At 45.9% G+C, this 15,284-nt stretch overlaps 2 protein-coding genes across 2 annotated transcripts; both read left to right on the forward strand.

Moving 5' to 3' along the window:
- Positions 1 to 472: 472 nt before the first annotated feature.
- Positions 473 to 11,631, forward strand: LOC108889328 (cilia- and flagella-associated protein 44-like). The gene is given in 39 exon segments (XM_051067349.1): positions 473 to 504; positions 621 to 639; positions 641 to 784; positions 1,113 to 1,215; positions 1,305 to 1,521; positions 1,597 to 1,715; positions 1,970 to 2,116; positions 2,202 to 2,241; positions 2,243 to 2,366; positions 2,456 to 2,503; positions 2,629 to 2,728; positions 2,810 to 2,904; positions 2,981 to 3,030; positions 3,032 to 3,081; positions 3,084 to 3,187; positions 3,312 to 3,424; positions 3,537 to 3,665; positions 3,801 to 4,008; positions 4,146 to 4,288; positions 4,377 to 4,500; positions 4,502 to 4,609; positions 4,611 to 4,658; positions 4,797 to 4,852; positions 4,945 to 5,089; positions 5,195 to 5,325; positions 5,406 to 5,591; positions 5,687 to 5,830; positions 5,912 to 6,089; positions 6,311 to 6,552; positions 6,634 to 6,853; positions 6,938 to 7,141; positions 7,291 to 7,486; positions 7,563 to 7,679; positions 7,858 to 7,988; positions 8,100 to 8,216; positions 8,752 to 8,953; positions 9,074 to 9,234; positions 9,445 to 9,579; positions 10,509 to 11,631. Coding segments are annotated over 39 exon segments (5,103 nt in total). The 3' UTR covers positions 10,782 to 11,631.
- A 365-nt stretch (positions 11,632 to 11,996) lies between these two features.
- LOC108889334 (tripartite motif-containing protein 16-like) lies at positions 11,997 to 14,426 on the forward strand. The gene has a single exon (XM_018685727.2). The coding sequence runs from the start codon at positions 12,119 to 12,121 to the stop codon at positions 13,814 to 13,816; it is 1,698 nt and encodes a 565-aa protein (XP_018541243.1). The 5' UTR covers positions 11,997 to 12,118; the 3' UTR covers positions 13,817 to 14,426.
- Positions 14,427 to 15,284: the final 858 nt, after the last annotated feature.

A 15,284-nucleotide genomic window follows, 5' to 3' on the forward strand; every position in this document is an offset into this window, starting at 1 on the left:
AATTACCATCAAAAAGCATGGGAATAATACTTCTTCTTTCTTACATATGCTGTTTATATTTGGGGAAAACACACAAGTTAATATAAGTCTGCTGCCCTCTCACAGCAGGTGATACTGAGGACTCAGTGATGCAGCAGGAGGCTGAGGAGGAATCCAAACATCGCCTCTCTGCAGACATGTACTACGAATATGAAGATCTCTGCTCCAGACCGTCCATCACCCCGACTCTGAGATCCAGAGAACCTCCTGCACCTCTCGTATCCTTCTCTGAGAAATGATTTCCTGTAAAAACACACAGTTCTTTTCACACGGTTTATGTTAATCTCAGTAAGGAAAAGATCTTAATCCTTCCTTGAAGTATCTCCACCATTTCTTCTTCTCTTCAGTCCTGTCCCTGCTTGTTTTTGTTAGTTAGCATTTTTGTTGCACCCAAAGAACAATTTGAATGAAATAAATGCAAATAAAATAAGAAATGAAGGTAATTAGAGACTTTGTAAGCGTACTGTGCAAATATCTGCAGCCATTATCTGTATATTATGTATCATATAAGCAAAGATATACAGGTTATAAGTATGACTAATCATGCACAGATCTTGATCCTTCACTCGTTCTACATTCAGTCACTCCTTCAGCTACGACAGCGGCGCGCAGGTCAAACCTGCAGCTGCTGGACGACACAACTCTGATCTTCATCGCAGGAAACCTCCTCGTCCTCCTCGACATTTCCACCAAGGAGCAGAGATACCTGCGCTCCTGCAGCGGAGGAGGAATCGGCTCCATCACGGTAAGATGGCCGACAAACTGCGAGTCTTATATTCTTGTATTTCTTGTATTTGTGTTTGTTTGTTATTGATAAGTTTGTGAGAAGGAGTAAAAGTAAAGATACATGATACAATACATGACACAATATGATTTAATAATATTCAAATGATCAAAGTTAAGAGTTAAAGTGAACAATGATTCACTGAAAAATGATCAGAAAAAGCTTTTTTTTCTCAGACGATCAAGAATCATCTGACTGCAATTTCTCAAAAATACTCTTAATACAAAAACAAAACTAAAATTTCTTTATATCTTTGTGTGTGTGTGTGTGTGTGTGTGTGTGTGTAAAGACACACCCAAGCAAACAGTACTTTGTCGCAGCAGAGAAGGGAAACCAGCCCAACATCATCGTATATGAGTATCCCTCGTTACGACCGCACCGCATCCTCAGAGGTAAATATCACCGATCACTTCTACCTCTCTCCACGTTTACTAATATTTAACATTATTATTTATTTGATCCTGTGTGTCTGTGTGTGTAGGCGGCACCGAGCGGGCGTACAGCTTCGTGGACTTTAACCACGACGGCAGCCTGCTGGCCAGCGTGGGCAGCGCGCCCGACTACATGCTGACGCTGTGGAACTGGAGGCAGGAGGAGGTGATGCTGAGCTGCAAGGCCATTTCTCAGGAGGTCTACAGAGTCAGCTTCTCCCCGTACAACCCAGGACTGCTCACATCGTCGGGATCTGGACACATCAAGTACTGATGAACCCTGCAGCATGTTAAATGTTTTTCCTTTTTCATGAGGTGAAAATCTCTCCGTCTCTCTGTCAGGTTCTGGAAAATGGCGAGCACCTTCACAGGTCTTAAATTGCAGGGGCTCATGGGGCATTTTGGGAAAATGGCAGCGACTGATATCGAGGGCTACGTGGAGCTTCCTGATGGAAAGGTCTGTGCTGAAGTCCTGAAATGAGCTTTTAAGCTCAAAACAACAAAATCTAAAATGCGTTCTCTGTCTAAAAGAATACAGCAGCGTTACAATCTCACCACACGGTCTTCATCAGTAAATTCTCAAACAAATAGAAATACAAACATCTACACGACAACTGGGCGACTTCATCTGCTGATGGAGCTCATGTGATGTGATCAAAAGCTCCTGAACAGCTGCTGTGTGGTGAGATTGTTTTCGTCTGCTGCTTCCCGTCAGGTGGTGTCCGGCACACCAACTTGCTGCTGTGGGATGGAAACGCCATTAAAGTGGAGATTTGCCGTAAGGAGGGTCGGACCTGCCACGCCGGGATGGTTCAGCCGTTCGCTCTCGAGGATGGACAGCTGATGACGATTGGCTCTGACGAGTGGTCCGGTACGACACCTAGAAAAAAAAACCTCACACGATGGTGCTGAAGGAGAATTTCTGTAACCAGTCGGCCTACGACTGTGCCTCCTGCAGGGCTGGGACTTTGAGAGCATCGACGCCGGCCAGCAACAGCGAGAGCAGCAGGTTTGAGATGGAGCCCATGAACGAGATGGTGGTCGGACACAACGTCTGCCTCTCGTCTGTGACCAGGAGCTCCCTGCCCGACTCCTTCATCTGGTTCGCTCAGGTCAGACGACAAAAAGCCACTAAAACCATCTTTTATAAAAGATCCGGTCTCACCTCAGTCCTGATCTCTCTGCTCTGTGGTCTCTGTAGGATTCCAGTGGAGCCATCTGGAAACTGGATCTGTCGTTCACCTACACGGTAAATTTTCACTTACTGTCACATTACTTTTGTTTATTCAAGATGTGTATGTTCCAAACAGGGCTCCCACTGATCCTTAAAAACTCTTAAAAGGCATTTATGTCAGTGACCGTCTGTGTCTCCAGACTCCGGATCCTGAGTGCCTGTTTTCCTTCCATTCCGGTCCGATCCAGGGCCTGGACGTGTCCAAGAAATCCTACCTGATGGCCACGACCGCTCTGGACCGTGAGTCGCGCACCTTTCCACACCTGTACACTCACTAACACTCACACAGTAACAGCTGCTGCGTCTCTCTCTGCTCTCCAGGCTCAGTCAAAGTCTTTGACTTCTTGGCCAAACGAGAACTGACCACCAGCCGCTTCAACCAGGGTGGGACTGCTCTCAGCTGGGCTCCACCTCTGGTCGGTATGAAAGTGACTCACACCTCCACATGTGACGAGTTCTGACAGGAAACTGACCTCTGGGGTTCATCCTCAGGTGAACCAGAGCGGAGGTTTACTGGTGACGGGCTTTGAGGACGGTGTGGTCCCTGCTGGAGCTGTACGACCCTCAGAGGCTGCACGTGGTCGCCGGCGCAGCCCCAAAGGAGACGCCAAGCTGCGCCTCAAACAAGCCTTCAAGCCCCATAATGCACCTGTAACTGCTGTGGCGTATGAGAGAAATGGAGACATCTTAGCCACGGGGGTAAGAGTGTAGAAAACCTACGACTGCACGGGAAATGTTTTATCAGCGAGGGCGTCATCTAAGTCATGGAGGTCATTATTTTCTTCGTTTCTGAAGTGTTTTATTTATCGTTTCGTCCTCAGAGCTCAGACTGCACAGTGTTCTTCTTCACCGTCCGGCCGAAAAATACAACCCCATCGGCTTCGTCCAAGTTCCCGGGGCCGTGCAGGGGCCTGGAGTGGTCACCCTCATTCCCACGTAAGTCTGATCCCCGGCCCCCTCGCTGCTGTCAGAAGGAAATATAACTGACCTGACCCGGTTTCGCCCCAAATATCTCTGATTGATTCCTTCTACATTTTTTTCTTCCCAGGGTGAAAAACAGGCTGCTCATCCTGTGTCAGAGCGGTCACGTGGTCGAGGTGCACAGTCCTGATCCGGACGCCCAGAAAGCCGACCAAAACCTTCAAGCTGCCCGAAGCTGCCCCGGCAGATCCTTCAGGTTCAGGAGCATCAAATCTTCGAATCAAGGTGTGGGCTTTGGTCTGTTTTAGCTGCACGATTTTATTGGAAACAATTTGATTTCACTTCAGTTTCAGACCATTTTCTGTTTTAATTCAGTGTTTTTGTGTCTCAGAGAGAGGAGGAGATCGCGAGACGTCAAGCCGCAAAGGAGAAGAAGAGGAAGGAGAGAGAGGAAGAGGCTGAAAGAGTCGAAGCAGCCAGAGGAGCAAGAGGAAGAGGAGGAGGAAGAAGAGGAGTTACCACCTATCTACATCCCCGACCCTCCGAGTCCTCTCTACTGTGGCTTCTACTCACAGCCCGGACAGTTCTGGCTCTCAATGGTAAACTACCGGAAGATCTGAACATACTAATACATTTGAAATGTAACAGCAGCTGTTGAGCAGGATCGTGGGAGCAGCAGGAGGCTTGAATCTCTTTTATGGCTCTTGTATTTTTCTCTTTTCTCTCTCTGCTGCAGGGAGGCTTTGACTCAGGTTTCCTGTACCACTGTAAGTTCTCTGAGAATCAGGATGAGGATCCAGACGAACGACAGGATGAGCCCTTTGACTTCCTGCCCGTTCACAACACAGATGACGACCCCATTCGCTCCGTCACCTTCAGGTAGTATCACGCTGAACCACGACAGTGCTACCTGTCGACGGTAGTTGAAGTGTCCCACCTGGAGCTTTGTTGTCTTGTTGTTTCACAGCTCCGACAGGCAGCTGTTGCTCTGCGGCATGCACTCAGGGTCCGTCAGGGTTTACCTGCTGCAGCCCGCTGACCACAGCCTCACCTCCATGCAGGCCTACTGGGCTCTGAGCGTCCACGACAACCCAGTACGGACACCTGCGGCACATCCGCTGCAGCCACGACGACCACTTTGTGCTGACGGCCGGAGACGACGGGAACATCTTCTCCTTCAGCCTGCTCCCTCCAGAGGAGCTGCAGAAAAAGCCTGCAGAGGAGGAGGGCCAAGGTTCCCTCGCCCAGGGTCGGTAAACATTTGATTGTTTCATTTGTTCAGTTCAGGCTTTAGTTCAGGTGTCCAGCACCTAAATGAGGTCTGAACCGTCACATGTTTTTGATTGAGGCCTTTAGCCACATCAGCAGGAACATGTTATTCTGACAGGTGGGTCTTGAAAATGAGGTGTTGGCCCAGGACATTGAAGACCCAGCAGCTTACAGGTGAGTGTGAATCATCATTTTCTATTTATTAGAATTATTCATAAAGCAGATAACTGTGTTTGTTCTGCCTTCCTCTCTTTCTCTTCATCCAGCATAGAAACGGCTAAACAGAAGCTAGAGAAGGACCGACTGCGTCGAGAGGCCGAGCTGAAGATCACAGGGAAGCGGAAGAAGCTGGCTGAGCTCCAGAAGAAGTTTAAAGAGCTGCTGAACCACAACCAGAGTCTGCCGGAGCACGTTCGCTGACACCTGTGGTACAGAACACATCCACTGGTGTGAGAACAACACTAAACGAGGAATACGTGTATGATAATGCAGTGGTGTGTGTGTTTGTGTGTGTAGGAGCTGCAGCTGGATCGGCGTTTCCATGAACAGGCAGAGCGGGTGAAGTCCCAGTGGGTGATGGAGGTCAGGAAGCAGCTGGGCTGGGAGGAGGAGCGCTCCTGCGTAGGACTCAGCAAACTACAGGACTGGTACTGACTGAACACACACACTGAGACTGAGACTGAGCTTCCACTCAGAATGAAACCTCCACTCCTGTGTTTGTGTTCAGGTTCAGGGACTCTCTGGAGGCCAACATGGTCACCGTGGTCGCCATCCGCACCGACCACAGACTCTCCACCTACCGTTTGCCGACGCTCGCCAAACCGTCAGCGGATCTCCGACGTCAGAGCACCTCCAGCCGACCGGACAGAGACAGAGACGCCGCTCCGGAGCGCAGGAATCCAGAGCCGAGCCGGCAAAAGACAGCGTTATAGTAGAAGGTAGGAAAGGTGCTGGTGTGTTTGTTTCACCTGTCAGAGACGCGCAGTGACTGGTGTGTGTTCTCCAGAGGAGGGAGGTGCTGCGCCCTAAGGTGGCTCGTCCAGCAGCGGTTAAACTGGGAGATCGGCAGATGGAGAGGCTCCGAAAGGCGGCGGAGAAAGCTGAACAAGCTCGAGCCAAAATAGAGAAGAGGAAGCAGGAATGGGCCCAACTGTGAGTGTCACGTCCGACAGTTATTACCCCCTTACTGTTGCGATGCTGGGGCGAAACTGTGACATGTTGTCGGTGCCTCAGTTACGCAGAGAAACCAGACCAGAACTGTGAGGATCCGCGGGACGTGCAGGCCATCCGTGAAGCCAAGGAGAACATTGGAGACTTAAAGCTGAAGTCGGACAAAGACTTCACGGTGCCGAAGCACCTGAGGATGAACGCTGAGAGGAAGAGAGCGGAGCTGATTGGCCTGGAGGAGAACGTAAACACAAACACACACAAACACACACATTTGAAGCAAGAAAAGAAGAAAAGATTTTTTAAATTTTGATTAATTCTGATCATTCATTCATTGTTTGAGTCATTTATTCAACAAAAATTCTAAATATTCTCTGGTTCCTGCTTCTAAAATGTGATTATAAACTGAATATCTTTGGGTTTGAATTATTGGTCAACAGAAGTTTATTTACTGACTCTCTCCAGATCCGGGAGAAGCAGACTGAGATGAACAGACGTATCGTGGCGTTGCGGGACTCCAAGGTTCGCCTGGTGTCTCAGCTGCATGCTCAGGCTCAGCAGCTCCACAAGGTCCAGCATGGTCTGGCGGTCCATCTCCACCGGCCTCCACCCGCCCTGCCGACCGTACTACCAGAGGAAACTCCGGAGAGGAGGCTGCAGTACAGCCGGGCCACCCTGGAGAGATACCGGGTCCTGAGGGAACAGAGGTACAGGAACCAGGTTTTACTGAGATCCAAGACCAAGTCAAACGAATAATGTTTTCATTGACCTTATGATTTTTTTAACAGTTTTAAGGGCGTGCAGCAGGAGGAGCAGGAGGGAAGCACACGGCTGCTGGAGCAGCTGGAGAAGGAGATGAAGGAGGAGGAGGAGGAGAAAGATGATGAGGAGAGAGGAGAAGAAGAGACATCAGTGGAGGAGGGAGTGGAGCTGAGTGAGCTGGAGGAGGAGCTGCTGAGGGAGGAGGAGATCAGGCTGCTGCATGAGCAGGACTCCCTGCTGGAGCAGGTCTGCCATCCTCATTAAATATGTGTAATAATTAACACAGTATCATCTGGAATTAACCGTGCATCATTTTTTCAAAATCATCAGATGGACACTTCAGTGTGTCAGTTCGACGCAGAGCTGCTGCTGCTGCGTCACCAGAAGCTGCGTCTGGACTGGCAGCTGAAACTGGCCGACCTCCATCAGCTGACGCTCTACCAGGAGCTGCTGCTCCTCAAGGAGTTCGAGAGGAGGGAGGACAGCCTGCAGGAGAAGCTCAACGGACGCATCAAGGAGGAGAACAGCATCACGGTGCGAAGTAACTGTGGATGGTCTTTGAATTGCTGACCATAGATATTTATTCTCCATCCTTCAGGCAACCACCAGATAACAAAATATAATTACAATGTCTTCCTCCAATCAGGTGGTTATTTGTTTTGTCCTCGTCTGTTTCCCGACAGTCCAAACTGGAGGAATGCAGTGAACAGCTGGAGCTGAAGCAGAGAGACATAGCCAAACTGCAGGAGAGAGAGAAAGCTCTGATCACGGCCTTCCAGGCCTCGCTGGGCGAAAACAACAAGTGTGAAGAGTTTCTGACCAAAGTCTTCAAGAAGAAGATCAAACGTGTCAAGAAGAAGGAGCAGACCGGAGATGAAGGTTGGACGACTGTGTGATCACGTGATAATGTGTGTGTGTGTATCGTGTCTTTTCTGATCCTGGTGTGTGTTTGCAGAAGAAGAAGCAGACAGCGATGAAGACTCGGATGAAGACGACGACTGGGACGATGATGATTTTGACAGCGGCTCAGAGGAAGGAGGAGCAGCTCTGGACGACAGCGTCTGTCCTCCGGGTTGGTTCTGTGCTGGAAAAAGTCCAGTATTTAACTTCAGCACTCAAAGGGCCACATCAGTCTTTTTATTTACATTTAGGCCGTTAGCTACATCCATTCATGGCGAACTGTTGGAGTGAAGATGATTGTTTGATTGATGATTTAACTTTAAGTATGAATCTGTGTGTGTGTGTCTCAGGCTGCGACCCAGAGCTGTTTGAAAACACGCTGCAGCTTCGTGAGCGTCGCCTGGACCTGGAGGAACTGCTGGTGGAGGAGAAGAAGAGCGCCGAGGCTCTGAAGAAGGAGTGTGACACCCTCGCCAAGAAGGTCAAACCTCGCTTTTCATCATTCGGTCTCCTGACGTGTTTCTGTCACCATATGCTCTGTTTTTCACAGACATCCTCACACGTGTTCTGCTGTTTTTTCTCGGCTCTGCAGGAAAAAACGGTGAAGAACAATCGAAAAACAGTGGAAGACGACTTGGAGTTGGTCAACAGAGAGAAACAGCAGAAGATGAACGAGCTGGATGTGGTGGTTCCTCTCAGGCTGCACCAGGTAAACAGCCAGAAACTGATGAGAAAAACAAAAAACAAATTCAAACAAAGGAGGGTTTTTGCTCCTTTTACGCTCTGAATCTTCAGCTTGAGGGAAGAGTTTCAAAGTCACTGTTCAGTTTGAAACTCTTCCCTCAGACCGAAGGTTTACAGTACCACAGTTCAAGTGCAAGAGGAGTTAAAACTCCTTTGTTCCTTGTGCAACAAACCTGCTAAATTTTGTAATTCAGTGTAAATGAAATTTTTTAGCACTTTTAACATTATTTTTTGCAACTAGTATTCCAGAGATTGTTTTGTTGTTTTTGCACCGTGTACTCGAGATATTTTAGGTCATATTTATGTGCTTACTTAGTATACTTTTGTATTGTTGTCTTTTATTGTCGACACCTGACTGCAAGTTTCCCATCTGGGATAAATGAATAACTGAACTGAAACTCAAGCTCCAGTCAACAGATTTAAAAGCATTTTTGGGAAGTTTTAAACCTGCATCTCTGCATCGTTTCCTTTTCCTCTCACCTTCTCCATCTGTCTCCCAGATCGAGTTTGTTGTTAACGACTCGGTGCCGTCCGATCTGAGCCCGGCGTTGGTTCTGGACAGGACGGAGCTGGGCAGGCTGCAGGAGCGGATCAAGCAGCTACAGGTGGAGAAGAACCAGCAGAGAGATCTGTACTTTCAGGCCCGGCAGCAGCACGTCAAGCTCATCCACGACCGCAAGGACATGGACACAAAGATCCAGGGTAAAGACGCGATGTGTGAAATTCAGACGCCACACGAGACACCAACAGATGACAAACAAATCCAGAGTTGTGTTCATGAGATCTGTGTGTTGGTGTGTGTGTGTCTGTGTGGTGCTGCAGTGCTGGACAAGCAGTGCAACGAGCTGATGTTGATGAAGTACGGGAGGCTGGTGGACGTGGAGGCTCTGCAGACACTGTCGGGGAACAGGACGCTGGAGGAGCTCAAGCAGGAAAAACTCCAACGCGAGGCAGCGTACGCCAAGGAGATCAAACAGTGGGATGTACGCTGACCTGTGTGTGTGTGTGTAGTATGTGTGCGTGTGTGTGTGTGTGCTTTACAAGTGTAAGAAATCTATATGACTGCTGTGTTTGCTTCTAAGCTGTTTCAAACTCAAGATTTTGCTTTTAAAAAAACAATTTAGGTTCAAATAAGTTTATAAGTTTGTTCTTTTACTGGATTGTGTGTGTGTGTGTGTGTGTGTGATATCCAGGCAAAGGTCGAGGAGGCGCATCAGGCTCTGATGGATGTGACCAAGTGTAACACAGAACGTCTCCTCAGTGTTACAAACCTCTTTGACCAGAAAAAGGAGCTGGACCATAAACTCAACGCCAGGCAGAAGAAAATGGTAATTTATCTTTTGAAAATCTTCAAAGTAAATCACTGGACACGCAGCTCTGACATATGACCTTCTGAAGTTGTTACAGTGAACACATTTACACATCCAGCAACATTATTGTAATTATCATGGAGTCATGTTTGTGTCCAGTATGTTCCAAAGCTCACTCTCCTTTTTAGCTCTGGTTTGGTCTCCACCACCTCCTGAGAAAAACATGTCTGTCTGCTGTTTGGTGTTGGACAGACAGTGCACAGTGAGTTTATCAGAGCGAATCATTCAAAAAATGTGCTGTAAGGCCAAAACGACGAGCTAAAAAAACAGCTTAAAGTCTCTGCAGAGCTGTGACTGTTACAGAGTCCAGGAGGGAAGATGGAGAACAAAAATCTAAAGGTTGAAAAAAAAAAGATCTATCTTTGCGAGAGAGAAACTTTCTCAAGAAAGGGTCTTGGGAATTCATAAAAGTACATCTTGCGAGATCTTGAGAAACTTTTGTGAAATCCTCAGCAATTTGCAGGATCTTGCAAAAGTTTCTCGAGATCTTGTAAAACTTTCTCAAGAAATTTTCTTTCTCGAGAAAGTCTCTTGGGATCTTGCAAAAGAACAATTTTTTTTCCCAACCTTAAGATTTTTTTTTCCTCCATGTCCCCTCTCGGACCTGTACTATAAAGATGAACATGACAGCTCGCCAAAAGTGAAGCCAAAACATCTGAATCGCCCCCTAGTGGCTGGCTGTGGTACAGGTCCTCCATGTTAGGACATGGACAAATGGACAAAACTAAAAACTCCAAATGTTGTCACCAGCACAAGATAGCAGCTCCTGTATCCTGGAGGTTTTGTTTTTGCACAGTGGGAGGAAGCAGAGATGCGTCGTCCATCTTTATATACAGTCATTAAACATACATGTGTGAGTTTTATTTGTCCGTATGTGCTGCATCCAGGGCAGACAGTTCCAGGATTACAGGAGGCGTATGGATCAGGAGGAGATCCGAAGGCTGCAGGCGCTGGTGAAAACACAGTCGCAGCAGGCCGAGGCCCTCAGGAGAGAGATCGGCCTCCTCTCCCGTAAAGGAGGCCACGTCTTGCCCCCCAGCTATGCCCCGCTGCCCCCACTCGCCCCCTTACCGACCCCTGCAGACCGTAAGCAAGGTCCAGCGCGTCCATCCAAACTTCTTAAAGCACAAAACTCACCCAGCAGACATGGAGCTATTTAACAGAGGCCAGAAATAACATACAGGTGTTGTTCTGTTAGAGGACTTTGTTCACTCTTTTCTATTATTATGCTTCTTAAAATTAAAAGATTATCTCTGTTTGTTGACCAGTGCTTTTACTGGCCTTTTACTGGCCTTTGAAGTGTGAAACCTTTTGTCCCACATAACCTTTCATCTAGCATCATCGTCAGAAAATTATTTATATTTTAAAATGGACCTTGACGACAAAAAGCGGCTGAAAGAATAGGTCTGCTAATTTGATCTCTTTTCTTGATTTTAGTTAAATGTCTTAAGAAGCCAACTCTAGAACCAGGACCCTAAATCATAAATAACTTCAGACGGATCTATCTACATGTCCATTTAACGTCACATGATCTTGATGAAACTAAGGTGCTAATTTTAGGCACTGAGTCACAGACATTGCCCTTTTGTGATGCTTACAGCTTTTAACTGTGAAAAACTTTAGATCCAGATCTGTCGCTCCCACCTTCATCATTCAGTCACTCAAACAGAATTTCCTGGATTGTATTCCAGTATCTCACTGGTGCCTGAAGCAACATGCCCACATCAAACCAGCAGCTTCTATTATTGGAACATGGGCTGCGTTTGGTTTTGATTCTCACTAAAGGAAAGAGGAAACTAATTAAAATAATAGACCATATAATCTTCCCTCTGCCCACACAGACACTGAACACGTACACCCAGTGAGATCAGTGTTTTCAAATGAAAAACTGGTTTGGGATGAAGCGGAAGTTTAAAACCACTCCGTCATCCCTAAGTCTTTTACCAGAATTTAGTAACTGGATATCTGAAATGGAACAAAGACAGTCAATAAAGTAGTTTTTGTTTTTTTTCAGTAGTTCTTGTTGTGTGTTCATTTCAAGAACTCTGTCAAAGCTTTTGTAGAATACGTCAAACTATTTTAACAAAATAAACACTCCCACAGAAATGTTTTAATGGACGTGGGTCTAATTGTCTAATATGTCTTAGGTTCCTTCCATGATAAGAGGATGACCTTTAATGTCATTTCATTTTTGTAAGTAGTCTCATGTAAGAGTGATTCGTTTTTTGGCTAAACTACAGAGCTGATGTTCAGACCACTCCTTACATGAATCAAAGACTGAAGATAGTGGTTTGTTTTCCTTGTTAATATCCACAATGTTTTACCCAACAACAAAGGCACCAATGTAAACATATAAATAATGGTTGAACATAGGCCACCTCTTTCAAGCCACTCCTCTTTCTGGAATGAAGCAAAACCTGAAACCACTCCCTGTCCCTGCCTTGGTCATCAGTTATATTCCCAAACTCTATGATATGCGTTATCAGTGAGAGAGGACATGGCGAAGCAAGGAGATCAGCTCGACCGAGAAAAACTCTGCTGTTCAATCTGTCTGGATCTACTGACGGATCCAGTGACTATTCCCTGTGGACACAGCTACTGTAAGAGCTGTATCAAACTCCGCTGGGATGAAGAGGAAAAGGACGACATCCTCAGCTGTCCTCAGTGCAGACAGATCTTTAAAATGAGGCCTGCTCTCGTGAAAAACATTGTGTTGACAGATTTAGTGGAGGAACTGAAGAAGACTGGACTCCAAGCTGCTCCAGCTGATCACTGCTACGCCGGACCTGGAGATGTGGCCTGTGATTTCTGCACTGGGAGAAAGCGAAAGGCTTCTAAATCCTGTCTGCAGTGTCTGGTCTCTTATTGTGAGCAGCACCTCCAGCCTCACTATGAGGTTGCTCCGTTAAAGAAGCACAAGCTGCTAAAACCATCTGCAAATATTCAAGAGAACATTTGCTCTCGTCACAATGAGGTGATGAAGATTTTCTGCCTCACTGATCAACAGTGTATCTGTTATCTCTGCTCCATGGATGAACATAAAGGCCACAACACAGTCTCTGCTGAAGCAGAAATGATAAACAAGAAGAAAGAGCTCGGCCTGAGTCGGCAAAAAATCCAACGAAGAATCCGGGACCAAGAGAATCACGTGAAGATGCTTCAGCAGGAGGTGGTGGCTATAAATTGCTCTGCAGATAAAGCAGTGACAAACACTGAGAAGTTGTCCACTGACTTGGTCAATGTCATCGTGAGAGGAAGCACTGCTGTGAAGCGTAAGATCAGGTCCCAGCAGTTCACTGAAGTGAGTCGGGCCAAAAAGCTTAAAGAGAAGTTGGAGCAGGAGCTCGTTGAACTGAGAAGGAAAGACACTGAGTTGGAGAAACTCTCACACACAGAGGATCAAATCCAGTTTCTTCACAATTACGTCTCGTTGCCACCCCTCAGCAAATGTACCTTATGTCCCCTACCTAGCTCCAATACTCATCCTCTGCAATATTTTGAGAACGTTTCAAAAGCTGTATCGGAGGCCGGAGGCAAACTAACAGGAACATCCACTGAGGAATGGAACAAGATCTCAATGACAGTAACTGAAGTGGATGTTTTGCTGCCTCAAGACCCAAAGACCAGAGCTGAACTTTCACAATATGCAGTTCAGAGGAATCAGCTCACACTGAATCCAAACACAGCAAACACACGACTGGTATTATCTGAAGAGAACAGAAAAGCCACATCAGTGAAAGACACACAGTCATATATTGGTCACCCAGAGAGATTCATGTACAATGCTCAGGTTCTAAGTAGACAACAGCTGACTGGACGTTGTTATTGGGAAGTACAGTGGAGTGGACTGGGAGTCTCAGTAGCAGTTGCATACAAGGACATTGCCAGAACCGGAAAGGAAAGTGTATTTGGAGACAATGAGAAGTCCTGGGTATTGGAGTGCTGCTCCAATGGCAACTATAACTTCAAACACAAAGGCAATAGAAAAACCATACGAGGCCGTCAGTCCTTCAGAGTTGGAGTGTTCCTGGATCACAGAGCAGGTATTCTGTCTTTCTATGAAATATCTGAAACTGTTACTGTCCTCCACAGAGTCCAGACTACATTCACCCAACCACTCTATGCTGGACTTGGCATTTGTTATTTTGGATCTACAGCTGAGTTGTGTGAAGTTAGGAGAGACATCAAGAGTTAGAGGATTTTCCTCAGCAAACAACAGCTGTTTAGATAAATGGTTGACTCACTGTTGTGACAGCTGGTGTAACCTATTGTGTGGTGTATTTACTGTAGTTCTCTTTATTGTTCCATATTTGGTTTGTCTTCTCCACGATTTGAAAATTAGTCGACACTGTAAGCTTTCTTTTTTGTTGCTGTTTTAATCACTATTTTGCTTCATTAATAGTGAGGTAATTTTCCTCCACAATGCTAACATACTTCTTGTGTATATAATGAATATGTAAATGGAAAAACTAAATTTCTCAGTAGTTTTCCTCTTTGTTGTATATTTCTATTATTGCTGTTATATTACTGCATGACCCTTAATATAACAAGAAATCCATTTATCACTGGTGAAGAGTTGATTGAATGTTTTAATTCCTGTCTTTTTATAAATGTCTTTGGGAAAGTGCAGTAAAGATGTGGCAGTTATTTTTGCTAATCAATAGGTGGAGTAATGTTTATCTTCTTCCTGACATACTGGTTTAATTGTACATTTGTTGATGGACAAATTGAGTCTTGTAATGAGATTTCAGACACTGTCTTTGCAATGGATGCTGTATAAACCCAATAAAACATTCTACATCACATCAAGGGCAAACAACTGAGTGAACACGGTAGCATCTCAAGCTTTAGAAGCACATAAAACAATTACCTTTAGTAAATGTAGGTATTATTTTGTTTTATTTATGTCTGCACACATAGAAATATGGGTTGTGTTCATGCTGTTTAGACCGAGTGGAAAATAGGACATTAATCTAAACTGACATTATTTACTCATAAAATCAAATGTTATTGGCACGTCCTTCAGTAATGTGAGGTATGTTGTCCATAAGCTTTCCTTCTAGTTAACCATTTGTTTCTATTATAGTTGGGTGATATGGTTAAAATCTTCCATCTACTTATGTAAAATGATCAGGTAAGAATATGCTGTTTTTGGCAGAATTAAACACCTGACACATTAGCGTATAATATGTAGCTAAAGGTGTGTAGAGACCTTCACATTACACCTAAAGAAATGCCTCGTTTCCACACCGTTTTATTTTCTGTCCGTTATTCTGTGTAATACACGGAGCGCACCCCCTAGTGTTCACCGCCAGGAAATGCACGTCATGACGAATGGACAGAAACGCCGCTGCAGCCATGGGAGAGAAGCTAATTTTGTCTGGTTTTCCTCGTCCAGTCTCAAGGAATATGAGAAGGTTTGTCTGCCAGATATGTGTAGCTAGTTTGGTTAGATATATTGCTAAAAGATGTGTGAACCACTATGCATGCACTACCGTGAGGTACAACACTGATGTTGAGGGATAATGTTGCGGTTGAGGTCAGTGATCACAACAAACCCGGTAACTTCCTCTCTTTATAACTATAAAACCTTTTTTCTTCATGGATCTGGCTTTGAGCACAAAGGCAGTGTCACGTTGAAACAGGAGGGGTTGAACGATCAT

This window comes from Lates calcarifer, unplaced genomic scaffold (assembly GCF_001640805.2).
Source record: "Lates calcarifer isolate ASB-BC8 unplaced genomic scaffold, TLL_Latcal_v3 _unitig_1525_quiver_1281, whole genome shotgun sequence".
Lineage (NCBI taxonomy): Eukaryota > Metazoa > Chordata > Actinopteri > Centropomidae > Lates > Lates calcarifer.